Source organism: Pipistrellus kuhlii, unplaced genomic scaffold (genome assembly GCF_014108245.1).
Source record: "Pipistrellus kuhlii isolate mPipKuh1 unplaced genomic scaffold, mPipKuh1.p scaffold_m20_p_14, whole genome shotgun sequence".
NCBI classification, from domain to species: Eukaryota; Metazoa; Chordata; class Mammalia; order Chiroptera; family Vespertilionidae; genus Pipistrellus; species Pipistrellus kuhlii.
In genome coordinates this window covers 33766106-33779264 of record NW_023425449.1, presented here as the reverse complement: position 1 = coordinate 33779264, position 13159 = coordinate 33766106, and the positions used below count along the sequence as shown (strand labels likewise).

The following is a 13159-nucleotide window of genomic DNA, read 5'->3' as shown; positions in this document are numbered from 1 at the left end:
GTTAACACCTATGACAAATTTGGGGATGCTTTCTATGTTCAATTATTAGGAGTAACGCTGAAGAATGTCTTTGCTATCTCTTTGCATAAATCCATATTTCTTAGGGTAGATATCTGGCAATAAAACTTCTGGGTTAAATGGTATACAAAATTTCTTTTTGTTTTAAATATTGATTTCAGAAAGGAAGGGAGAGTGAGAGGGAGATAGAAACATCAATGATGAGAGAGAATCATTGATTGGCTGCTTTTTGCATGTCCCAGACTGGGGATTGAGCCTGCAACCTGGGCATGTGCCCTGACCAGGAATCAAACCATGACCTCCTGGTTCATAGGTCAATGCTCAACCACTGAGCCATTCCAGCTGGGGCCAAAATTTCTTTTTCTTAAATATATGTCTTTATTGATTTTAATGAGGAAGGGGGCAGGGGAGGGAGGGAAAGGGGAGAGAGAGAAATAGAAACATTGATCAGTTGCCTCCTGTTTGCTTCCAGAATGGGGACTGAACCCACAAGTTAGGCATGTGCCCTGACCATGAATTGAACCAGAGATCTTTCGGTACACAAAACAATGCTCAACAATCTAAGCCACACTGAGCAAGGGCCAGCATTTCTTAGTCATTGACCAAATAGCTCAATAGCATGCATTTGTCTATTTAAATTCCCATTTTGCAGTGTATAAATGCCATCTTTTATAAAATTGCTAATCCCTGATCTTATCATTTCCAAAATCTTTGTCAGTATATTGAAATTAGTATATTGTTGCTTTGCATAATTTAACAGGAGGATAGGAAGTAAAGTGAGGGACAGAACTGAGATTGGCTCTTAGGTTTATATCTTGCACAGTCCTTACTGTTTATTGTTGAACATGCATAGACATTCAACACATATAATGTTACCTAGCACATCCAATATAATCAAAGCCTAATATGCTAAGTGTCTGGCAGTTGGGCATTCAATCAAAGCATAATATGCTAATGATATGCTAAGGCAGCTCAACTGCTCACTATGACATGCACTGACCATCAGAGGGCAGATAGTCTACTGGTAGGTTAGCTTGCTGCTGGGATCTGGTTCATGAGGACTGAGTGAGATGGGCTGGACATGCCCTGGAGCCCTCCTCCGGTCCCTCCCCTGCTGGCCAACCTCTCATGTCCCTCCCTGGTTCTAATCATACACCATTGCATTTCCTCAGTCTGGCCTGCATCCCCCTCGGGGGATGTCAGTTGGTTTTGGCCCAATGGTGGAATGACTTGTTGCTATGATGTGCATTGACCATCAGGGGTCAGATGCTCAGCACAGTAGCAGCCCCATGGTAGTCAGTGCACTCCTATAGGGGGAGCATCGCTCAGCCAGAAGCTGGGCTCACATCTGGCAAGCACAGCAGTGGTGGTGGGAGCCTCTCATACCTCCGTGGCAGTTGGACATCCCCCAAGGGCTCCTGGATTGTAAGAGGGTGCAGGCCGTGCTGAGAGACCCTCTGAGTGCATGAATTTCGTGCACTGGGCCTCTAGGGTAATAACAAAGCATTGGTCATATTCCTTTCTGACCTCTGTTTTATCAAATACTTCAAGTGCTACCTTTCATTCTTCTGTGAAATAAAATAGTCAACTTTTTCAGTGGGCCATTAGGATAAGTATAAGCACTTTAAGTTATTGGAAGTAACAACATGGTTTTTGAGCTTGCAGGAACTCTAAGATCATCTAATCTTGTCCTGTCATTTTACTAAGCATACTTAATGTGAAGATGGGAAAAATCCTGTTGTGTTTTGCTAATTGAAATGGAAAGCTCAGTGTCTAATGGTTTGGCACAAATGTATAATTTCATCAATAGTTTACATGTGTTATTCATTCATCACAAATTTAAACCTCCTTTTTAATTCTTTGTAACCTGGTATTACTAAAATTGTTAACCATTTTAAGAAACTGTAATTTTATCCATGTCAATGGGTTCTGGTTCTGAGAAGAAACCAAATACATTTGCAGTGAACTCCAATTGTGCTTTGTCTAAGTAATAATTTCCTATCGGCACATGATCCTATGAAGCTTAGTCAGCCTATTTCTTTTCCTTTTGTTTTAGGTAGCAGTTTTACAACATCATCAGGATTATATGCAGGAAATAATTCACTCACAAATTCCTCTGGATTTAACAGTTCACAGCAGGTAATTTTAAAAGCCAATTTAACTTCTGAAAGTTTTGAAATGCACAGATGATTTTCTTACATGAAAAAAGATCTGTTTATTGTACACTATAAGTGAGAGCTTTTCTAAGCCTTTTAATAGTTTTTTTTTCTTCTTTGAATATTTCTTTAAAAGTCTTACATGGTGAGTTGTTTGGTTTGAGTGCTGGTTTAATTTTACCTAGTCATGCATCATGGCACATAGAAGACATGGGAAGAGTGTTCTGGTCTTCCATAAAATTCATTTGTAAGTCTGAGCACTTCAGTCAACGGTGTTTTGTGTGTTCCTATGTAAATTCAGAAACACGGTTTTATTGCAATATAAGAAATAAGCAGCCATATTTTTTGACATGATTTTTGCATGGTTTGATTTGCTAGGACTATCCGTCTTACCCCAGTTTCGGCCAGGGCCAGTACGCACAGTATTATAACAGCTCACCATATCCAGCACATTATATGACGAGCAGCAACACCAGCCCCACCACGCCTTCGACAAATGCCACCTACCAGCTTCAAGAACCACCGTCCGGCATCACCAGCCAGGCAGTTACAGATCCCGCAGCAGGTAATTATGCTCGTTTTGTTGGCTCTGCAAGGCTGTATTTCTGGTGGTTCAACTGCATTTTTCCACAGTCATATAATCATGCAGTAGTTGCAGGGTTGTGGCAAATTTGGGCAAGCCTACAGGTAAATCAAGCAGCATGAGCATGGCATTGGCTTTATCTACACTAATAAAAGAGAGAAATGCTAATTGACCTTACCTTCGCTATACCCACAACCAATCAGAGCAAGTATGCAAATTAACCCAACAAAGATGGTGGTTAATTTGCATTCGCTGAGGGAGGGGTGAGTGAAGACTGAGGACAGCATTGAAGGAAAAGGGAGGAAAAGAGGGAAGCAAGGTGGCTGCCTGAGGGAAAGTGTGAGTGGGGTAGGGTGGGGCAACGGGCTCCTAGTACTAAAATATTTAAGCAGAAGTAAGTGAACTTCAAAAGCACATGGAAAGAATATTTTATTTAATTATAAATATACAACTTTTAAGATTTATATAGCTTCTTACATGCATGATTACAAGTAGTTATAATTCTTAACTATAATTACAAATAATTTGCTGACATTGAAACTGAAAATAAATGTCATCACCTTGAGTTTAATGTTTATCATCATTAACTACATATTTAATGTTTTTTAAGAAATCAGGTAGCATCAAAGGGTTGGTGATGGGAAACTGATTCCCTGGCCAACCCATTCCCACTCATGCAGGCTGTGAAATGGATAACAGTGTGTTGAACTGAGGCATTTTCTGGGCAGCCTTGGTGGGCTGCCCTCTCCTTCCGTGGAAATTTTCCTGCTATGGTTTTGATACTTCTTCAGGCATGTTTTAACATTTTTTTTTTAATGTAATCTCTCCTTTCATGGATTATGAGTGAGCTCTTACCCGCCAAGAGTCAGAGAGGGTTCTTCCTTTGCCTTTTATTCCTGGAGCCGACGCCCACTCTGTTGCTACCAGTCAGGGGAAATGGTCTGATTTGGAAAGACTGGCTTTTGTGATATTTTGATCAGAAGGTTAATTCTGGGCGGTTATCCTATTCATGAAAAAAAAAAAAGAAAAGTTTTAGTTAATAGATGCTGATTTAAATTTTGACTATAGGTTTATTCTGTTAAGTGTTAGGAGGTGATCCCCCCAAAAAGCTTCTTTACATTTTGTGTTCTACCTTTTCTCTTAAATGCATAGCAACTCAGTTTATTCCAGAGTAAGCAGTTAAATCTGTGTTCCTAAGCTGTGTTCCAGCTCACTGCGAATACTCACTTCTGATGCACACTCCAGCGCTAAACATTTTTATCTTTGATCATCACGTTCCATTTAGCTTTATTTTTTTTATATAAATCTAATTTGATATTCTTCACCCACTTCACATTGTATAAACACAGTTTTCATAGAGCCTCATATACATGTCTCTTCTGTCTTTTAATTAGATTCCTCATCTAGGTAATCTCACTCAGGATAAACTTTGTTAAAACAGGTCCTGAATTTAATGTAGCTATTATTGTAGAGTTTTCTACCCTTCTTTCATCAACTTCATGAGGGAAGATAAGGGATTGTCCCAAATTTAGGGACTTCTCATATTTTCACATGAACCCCCTGGGTCATGCAAGAACTTGAGGCTTAAAAGGGGTTGAAATCTTGTAATGAAGATTGCTGTGTGAATGAGAAGTAGAAAAACTCTCTATGATCTGTGGGATATCGGGATGAGAAAAGGAGAAGGCAGAATAATTATACTCGATTCATGGCATTTTGGTTTGTGAAAAGTGCAGCATACTAGTAAAACAATCTGACGGAGACTTAATTATGCATTTTAATTAAGGTTGATTAGAGCTTTATAGGAAAAACAATTTAGTCATATCATGAGTTTGTCTCTGAAATTGGACACTTTTAAGTGAATCTTATTTATGAAAGGGATGCCATGAAAAGAGTGGGTGTGATTCAACACAAAGGAAGCAATGCAGAATTATCACTTTCTAAATATTTACTATGATTTTAAGATTGAATGATCTGTTTTAAGTTTTATGTTAATAAACAGGATTTTTACATCCTTATTTCAATTTCAGTATCTTTATGGCCACAGAATAGGAATTAATTGAACTGGGAAGAAAATAATTTTCAGATTTCTTGTGTTTATCACTTCCCACTGAAATGAATGTGTATAGTTAAGCCTTTCTTGTGTTGCAGAGTTAGAAATGGAAAGTTCAGTGAGTTTCCACATTGAAAAAGAAATGTGGATTACTCCAAAAAAGTTCAAGGAATATTTAATCTGGGTTTTTTTACATTTGCGGTAAGCCTCAGTGTTTTGGCACTACCCTTCCTTTCTTACTAATCATATATAGGGTTGCAGACTTATCCTTCTTGATTAAAAGGAAATTTTGTTGTTAAAGTACATCAATTTAATTAAAGAATTGGAAGGAGATATTTATTACACATAACCTAATGTCTTTGTTTTAAGATAGAGATAAAAATATTTGAAATAATGTTTATTTTTGTTGAAATAATTTCAAGCGTTTCTTCTTTTATTTTTTAACCCATCTAGTAGTGTTAAATGCTAGAAAGTTAGACTCTAGCCATTATCTGATCTTATGTATGACCAGGGTGCTGTCTTTCAGTTTCATGAAATTGTGCAATACAGGTAAATACATACTTGTGGCATCTGTTATTGTATTGTTCACAGAATCATTATGTCAGAATGAACATATAAAAGTAACCTTCAGGGCAAACATGTAAGGACTCATTTGCTTATCTTATTGTGCATTTTTAAAGCTATATGAAGAATAGGTATCTTTTAGGTGCATGACATTATGCAGTATTACTTATAAATGTGAACCTACTCATGAATCTTAAGCTTAAAAATTATTGTACTGTGTTTATAACTAAATCTGAAAGCTATCTTCTCCCTTGGAAAGGCCAGTCTAATACATTGAAATTATATAACAAATATGAAAGTTTAATCTCAAATATTTATTTTAAAAACTAAAAACAATGCATTTACATTCATTTTTGTTTATTTTTTATTAATATGTAGTTGACATATAACATTATATTAGCTTTGGGTATACAGCATGATGATTTGATATTTGCATAGTCTGTGAAATGATCACAGTCTAGTTAATACAGGAGTACACATAGTTAAAATATTTTTTTCTTGTAATGAGAACTTTTAAGACCTACTTTGTAATCAACTTTCAAATCATTTTCATTCACTTAAAAATGTGTTTGATAGCTATGTTTTGACTATCTTAATAAAATAAAATTTACAGCCCTAACCGGTTTTGCTCAGTGGATAGAGCATCGGCCTGCAGACTCGGGTCCCAGGTTAGATTCCAACCAAGCATGAACCTTGGTTGCAGGCACATCCCCAGTAGGGGGTGTGTAGGAGGCAGCTGATCTGTGTTTCTCTCTCATCGATGTTTCTAACTTTCCACCCCTCTCCCTTTATCTCTGTAAAAAAATCAATAACATATTTTTAAAATACATTTAAAATAATATAAAATTTACATCATATGAAAATTTATACATTATCTGAAAATATGAGTCTGTCTACCTTGTGAAGTACAGTGAGGTTTATCATTCAGCAACATTTTTATTTATTAGGTTCCAGAAAGCCATACTTACTTTCCAACTAGAAATGCCTGCCTCCACCTCCCAATTGAAGGATATTTTGGTTGCTTCTGATTTGGACAATTACATATAAAGCTACTAAAAACATTGTTGTACAGGTTTTTGTATGGACATAAGCTTTAGTTCATTTGGGTAAATACCTAGGAGTGTGATTGGCGGATTGTATGGTAATAGTGTTTCATTTTATAAGAAACTGCCCAATGGTTTCCCAAAGCAGCTGCACCATTTTGTGTTGCCGCCTGTGAAAGAGGGAGAGTTCCTCTTGTTCCACATCCTTGCCAGCATCTGATGTTGTCACTGTGTCACATTTTGGGCATGCTCATGGGTGTGGAGTACTATCTAATTGTTTGAATTTGCATTTTTTCTAATGAAATATGAGGAGTATCTTTTCATATGCTTATTTGCTATCTGTTTATCTTCTTGCTGAGGTGTCTATTCAGACCTTTTGCCCACTTTTTAATCAGGTTGTTTGTTTTCAAATTGTTGAGTTTTAAGAGTTCTTAGTATATTTTGGATACAAGTCCTTTCTCCCAGTCTGTGGCTTGTCTGTCCATTCTCTTAACAGTATCTTTTGCAGAGCAGGTTTTAATCTGAAGTGTAACTTATGAATTTTTTTCTTCCATGAAACATGCTTTTGGTTTGTATCTAAAAATCTTATTGCTGGGCCATAGGTTTTCTCCAACATTATGATCTAGAAATGTCATGGTTTTTGCATTTTACATGTAGGTCTCTGATCCATTTTGAGTTAATTTTTGTGAAAAGTATAAGGTAAATGTCTAGATTCACTTTTTTGCATGTGGATACCCAATTGCCATAGCATCAATTGTTGAAAAGCCTGTTTTTACTCCATTGAAGTGCCTTTACTCCTTTGTCAAAGATCAGTGGACGATACTTGTGTGCGTCTATTCCTCAGCTCTCTATTCTGTTGCATTGACCTATATCTATTCTTTCGCCAATACTACATGGTCTTAATTACTGCATCTTCATAGTAAGTCTTTAAGTAGGGTGGTGCCAGTCCTTCGTCAATATTGTGTTGGCTACTGTGGGTTTTTTGCATATATATATATATATATATATATATATATATATATATATATATATATTTAGAATCAGCTTATCAATATCTACCAAAAAACTGGGACTTTGATTGGAATTGCATTGAATCTGTACAGCAAGTTGGGAAGAACTGACAATATTGAATATTGACAATATTGAGTCTTCCTACCCAGGTAGATGGAATGTTTTTCCATTAACTTATGTTTTTATTTTTCTCATCAGTTTCATAGTTTTTTTAATATGGATTTTGTATTTGTTTTTTAGATTTATATTTCTCTTTTGAATACTAATGTAAATAGTGTGTGGTTTTAATTTCAAATTTCAATTGTTCATTGAAGGTATATGGGAAAGTAATTGACTTTTGTATATTATCCTTATACCTTGCAACCTTTCTATGATAACTTGTTAGTTCCAGAAGGTTTGTTGTTGTTGTTGTTGTTGTTGTTGATTCTTTGGTATTTTTTACATAGACAATCATGCCATCTGTGAACAAAGTCAGTTTTGTGCCTTTTTTCCCAGTCCGAATATCTTTTCTTTCCTTTCTTATCTAATTGCATTAGCTAGGGCTTCCTGTACAATGTTGAATGCAAGAGGAGGCATCCTTGCCTTATTCCTGATCTTAGAGAGGAAATGTCAAATTTTTCACCATTAAGTATGTTAGCTGTAGGTTCTTTATGGATGCGTGTTGTTGTTTTTTTATATCAACTTAGGGAAGTTCCTTTCTAGTTCTAGTTTGCTGAGAGTTCATATCAAGAATGCCTTTTCTACATCAGATGGTATGACCATATGATTTTTCTTCTTTAGCCTATTGATGTAATGAATTACATTGATGTTCAAATGTTGAGCCAGCTTTTCATAATTGGAATAAATCCCACCTGGTCATGGTGTATAATTCTTCATATACATTGTTGGGTTTCATTCTACTAATACTGTATTAAGGATATTTGCATCTGTGTTCATGAGAGATATTGGTCTGTAGTTTACATTAACTACAATGTATTTTTTTGGTTTTGCTATTGGGGTAATGCTGACTGCGTAGATTAAGTTAAGAAATTTTTCCTCTGCTTCTGTTTTGTGGAACAGATGGTAGAAAATTTGAATTATTTGTTCGCTAAACACTTAGTGGAAATCCCCAGTGAACCCGGCTAGGCCTAGTCCTTTATGTTTTAGAAAGTTAAGTATTGATTTCATTTTTTAAATAGATTAGACCTTCTGGTATTCAGATTGTCTATTTCTCCTTGTGTGAGTCTTAGTAGATTGTCTTTCCAGGAATGGTTCTTATTATCTATGTTATAAAACGAGAATTGCTCCATAATATTCCTTTATTAGCCTTTTAGTGTCTATGGGATTGCTACTGATGGTCCTTTGCATTTCAGTATTAATGTTCATGTCTTCCTTTTGTATTAGTTAGCCTCGTTATAAATTTTATTGATTTGTAAAAGAGCCAACTTTTTGTTTCATTGATTTTTCTCTATTGTTTTTCTTATCTCAATTTTATTGAATTTTCTGCTTTTTATTATTTCTTCTGGTTACTTTTTATTTAATTTGCTTTTCTTTTTCTAGTTTTCTGAGGCTTGAAGCTTAGAGTATTGACTTTAATTTTTTTTCTAATATGTGCATTTAATTCTTTAAAATTCTTTCTAAGCACTGGATTTGTTGCATCCACAAAATTTGATAGGTAATTTTTTTCATTTTCATTTATTTTGAAATATTTTTACTTTCATTATTATTAAAATGTTCCCTTTTAAAGAGGTATAACATTTATTGGAAAAATCTTAGAAATTTGATGATGTGCAGTATATATAATTTGTGACAACAGCCCAGTTATTAATATTTTTCCAATTAAATGACTTTGTATTGTTAGAGAATGTGATTAGTTTCTGAGTATTCCATTCAAATTCCACTATCTAAAATAGAAAATTTTGGTCAGAATCAACTCTTTTTTTCTTCTTATTTAAATCTAAGACTGTAAAGCAATATCCAGATTAAATGCATGATTATTTTAATTTTTAATAGATGAACTTCATTTTTAAATTTTTAAAATTTTCAAAACAAAAATTTATTTTAAATTTATTTTTCAAAAGTAATTAAATTTATTGGGGTGACGTTGGTTAATAAAATTACATAGATTTTATATGTTCAATCCTATAGTATATCATCTGTATATTGCATTGTGTGTGTTTATAATTCTTCTTTACAAAATCAATTATTATTTTCAATATTTAAAAACATATAAACATTTCAAAAAGAAAAAAACATTATAAGATATTTTACTTTTGTGCTACTGTCTAAACATACCTTATCTCTTAGCCACTGATGTTTAAAGAATATGTTGTTTCCTTGTACTCAACTCTAAAATTTTAAGGATTGTTATTCCAATATGACTAAATAAACTTCTTTTCAAAAGAGTGATAAAAAATAATTTTACCACTTGAAAGTACTTATCATGAAAGAATTTTTTTTTCTAAAAAGAGTACTGAAGCCATTTAAAAAAATATATATTGTATCATATGACTCATATGTGTAATCAAAATATGAACACTCATTTGTAATTCAATTACTGTACTATATTTAAATAATTTGGCTTGAAAACATTTTTTTTGAAATATATTTTATTGATTTTGTACAGAGAGGAAGGGAGCGAGATAGAGTTAGAAACATCAATGAGAAAGAGTCATCGATCAGCTGCCTCTTGCACACCCCCTACTGGAGATATGCCCGCAACCAAGGTACATGCCCTTGACCGGAATCGAACCCGGGTCCTTCAGTCCCCAAGCCGACGCCCTATCCATTGAGCCAAACCGGTTTCGGCTTAAAACATTTCTTAACTTAAATCTCTTAGAACATGCAGAATAATTAGGACAGCTATCTTCATTATCATCATCATAATACTTAGGAAAAACACAATGATTGTGTGTAGAGGCTTATGTTACATTACTTGCAATCTTATTCCATATCCATGGGGTAGGTACTATTTGTTCCCATTTTACAGATGAGTGAAACTTAAGACATAGCTCTTAAATGCTCAGTAAATGTTAGGCAATATTAAGTTAATCAAGAATTTTGAGGCCACATATAAAGCATGGGGGAAGGGAGAAAGAGAAGAAGAAAGAGTAAGTGATAAATAAAACATTTCAGGTTATGGTGAAATAAAAAGCAGTTTTATTTATTAGTCGTGAGTTTTAGTGCAGATACCATAGAAAGGTTAATTTCTCATCCAATTAGTTCATTTGAATTCCTTACAAAACCTTGCTGTTGAAATGTACCTTTTCATGCTCTGACTGCATGCAGACAACTTACTGGTTAAGGTGATGTACAGGAATCTTGCCAATATTGAATTTCAATGACAGAGGAAAAGTCGGTATAAGAGGGAATTCAATATGCATGGGAAACCATTTGTTCCCTCTGCTTCTTTGATCCTTGCCAAGGCCCCCGAAAGTAGAGCGGAGCGCCTGAAAACAGGGGAACATTCTTGTGCAAAGTTGGAGAATGCTGAGCTCTCACAGGAAATCGGTGTGACAGGCTGAAAAACTAAACTGCCGGTGACTTCCCTGGAAGAGCAAGGAGTTTGGGCCACATCTAAACTACCTAGCACACCTAGGTCTCCCCTGCAGGAATGATCCTGAGGTTTGCAATAGTGGGCACCTGGGTTTTGCAGCAACGTGAGTGGTTTTGACCATCTATAGGCCATACTTGCTCATTTTCACAGATGCCTCTTGGACTTTGGAGAAGTTTGCGACTTGTCCAGCTCAAAAATAAACTGTTTGAGTAAAACCATGTCCACTCACATGCTGGAAACATTTGTCAGCCAAACAAAGATTTGTATCTAAAATAGCCGGGCTATTCAGACGTGAGAAAACAAAACAGATGTTTGTTTGGGGTTGTTGAGTTGGTTTGTCTTGATGACGTTTTTCTTTCTTTTCTTTTTTTTTTTTTTTTTTTTTCTCTCCCCAGAGGACTAATGAGATTGTAAAGTTCTTGGAAATAAAGTTCACTCTTTGTTTTATATTGTCAAGAAGCAATAAAAATGAGTTCCCTTGACTTTGAAATCTGGACTGTATTTCCAAGAAGTAAAACAATCAGTGTTTTAGCATTTTCACCTTTTGAGCTTCATGACAGGGTTGAGTAATTTTTTTTTCAGTTAGTTAGCTGGAAGTCAGGATGCCTTATAGCATCAAATTAATATACTTGGATGCTAATATGTAATTCTTTCTTATATTTATATATAACATATGACTTGTACATGTCATAAATGATCCAAGTAAAAAGGCGTATTTTTTGAGCTGATGAAATTAGTTTACTAACTCTCCTAAACACTTATTATTTTTCTTTTTCTTTAAATAACTAATTGATTTATTGTTTCTGAAAAGTATTGTCTTATGGAGCCAACACAAATTAGTAATATGTTCCTGTGTTTAAGTTGGAGGACCTCAGCACTGACTGATTCGGTTTTTTAATTCAAGATGGTTGGGAAGAGAACCTACTTATCCAGTGTTTGCCTTCCCGCCAAATCATTTAATTGGGATTGGATGGTTTAGTGGATGAGTTTTGGATTAACTTTTAAATCAAGGTAGGATTGATGAACTAATGGCTTCCAATTTTATCCCCTGCTTGAAAGCCACAAAAAAAAATGAAGTTTACTGATTTTTTTAAAAAATTTATTGGATGATAACACCTGAGCCTGGGACAAAAGTATAAAAGTACATACGGGTTTTCAGAAAAGAATGAAATTCTCTTCTTCTGTACCTCATTTCTTTCAGCAGAGTTTCTTGTGAATCCTTCCAAGGATATACTTTGCATAGTACAATCACTTTTTTTAACATGCAAATATATAAAGTTTTTATTATTTTTCCCACTTTTTTTTACATGCAAGTAAACTTTTGATTATTTTTTTCCTTAAAGTAAAATACTATATGTACTATTCTATACCCTTGTTTTTTGACTTAACAAAATATAGAGAAAAATTCAGTAAGTATTTTTGTTGGGATATTATATACAAACACAATAGTAGCTAACATTTTTTTTTTCAGTGCTTACTACTCTCCAGAGCATCCTAAGCATCACTCGTTGATGAACTTATCTCATTCCCATGTAGGTCCACAAGATAGGCAGTGTCATCATTGTCCCCATTTTGCAGATGGGGAAGCTAAGGAGAGGTCCATGACAGACCTGGGCCTTAACCTCCAGAGGCTTGGCTTCAAACCTGAGTTCCTGATCAGGAAAGCATGCCACTTCTTGAAACCACTGTGTCTGAAGGTTCGAACAAGCAGAAATATGAAAATGTAAATAAATGAGTTGTGAAATGTAGTAGCTACCTGGTATTCATTCTCTTTAATCATTCATAGCAGCCAGCAAGGCATATATTAGGAGGGATTTGGTTAAATATGTGTTAAGTGAATAGTCTGTATTTTCTGTCGAAACATGTAGGTCCGAAATTCTAGAGTAGTGGTGCGTAGGATAATGAAGGTTATCTTATACTGGAAGTAATCCCTGAATTATATTTTTCACTTTCTTGAATCTGCTCTACCTACACTCCCCCTTCATCTTATTGAATGATTACCTGTCATGGACCTGCTTTGGATACAGTTTTCCACAGTATTTCTTTACCATTTCCCTCCTCTTCCTCACCAAGGAATTCATTCTCTACTTTGGTAACATTTCTCCTTCATTTCTCCACTCCCAGCTCTCGGTGGATGAGTCGATACTTGATGACTAAGTGTGGGGATAATGGTGTTCTTGTCTCAAGGAAAAGGGCAGC

General features: G+C 35.0%; 1 protein-coding gene across 14 annotated transcripts in view; it reads left to right on the top strand.

Annotated features, from left to right (window-relative positions):
• The window catches only part of EYA1 (EYA transcriptional coactivator and phosphatase 1), a 293996-nt gene that overhangs the window by 202346 nt on the left and 78491 nt on the right, over positions 1–13159 (top strand). For all 14 annotated transcript variants that reach the window (XM_036437128.2, XM_036437131.2, XM_036437126.2 and 11 more), the window contains 2 exons: positions 2075–2157; positions 2553–2739. In XM_036437128.2, the coding sequence (XP_036293021.1) occupies positions 2075–2157; positions 2553–2739 (270 nt within the window). The remainder of the gene's footprint in view (positions 1–2074; positions 2158–2552; positions 2740–13159) is intronic.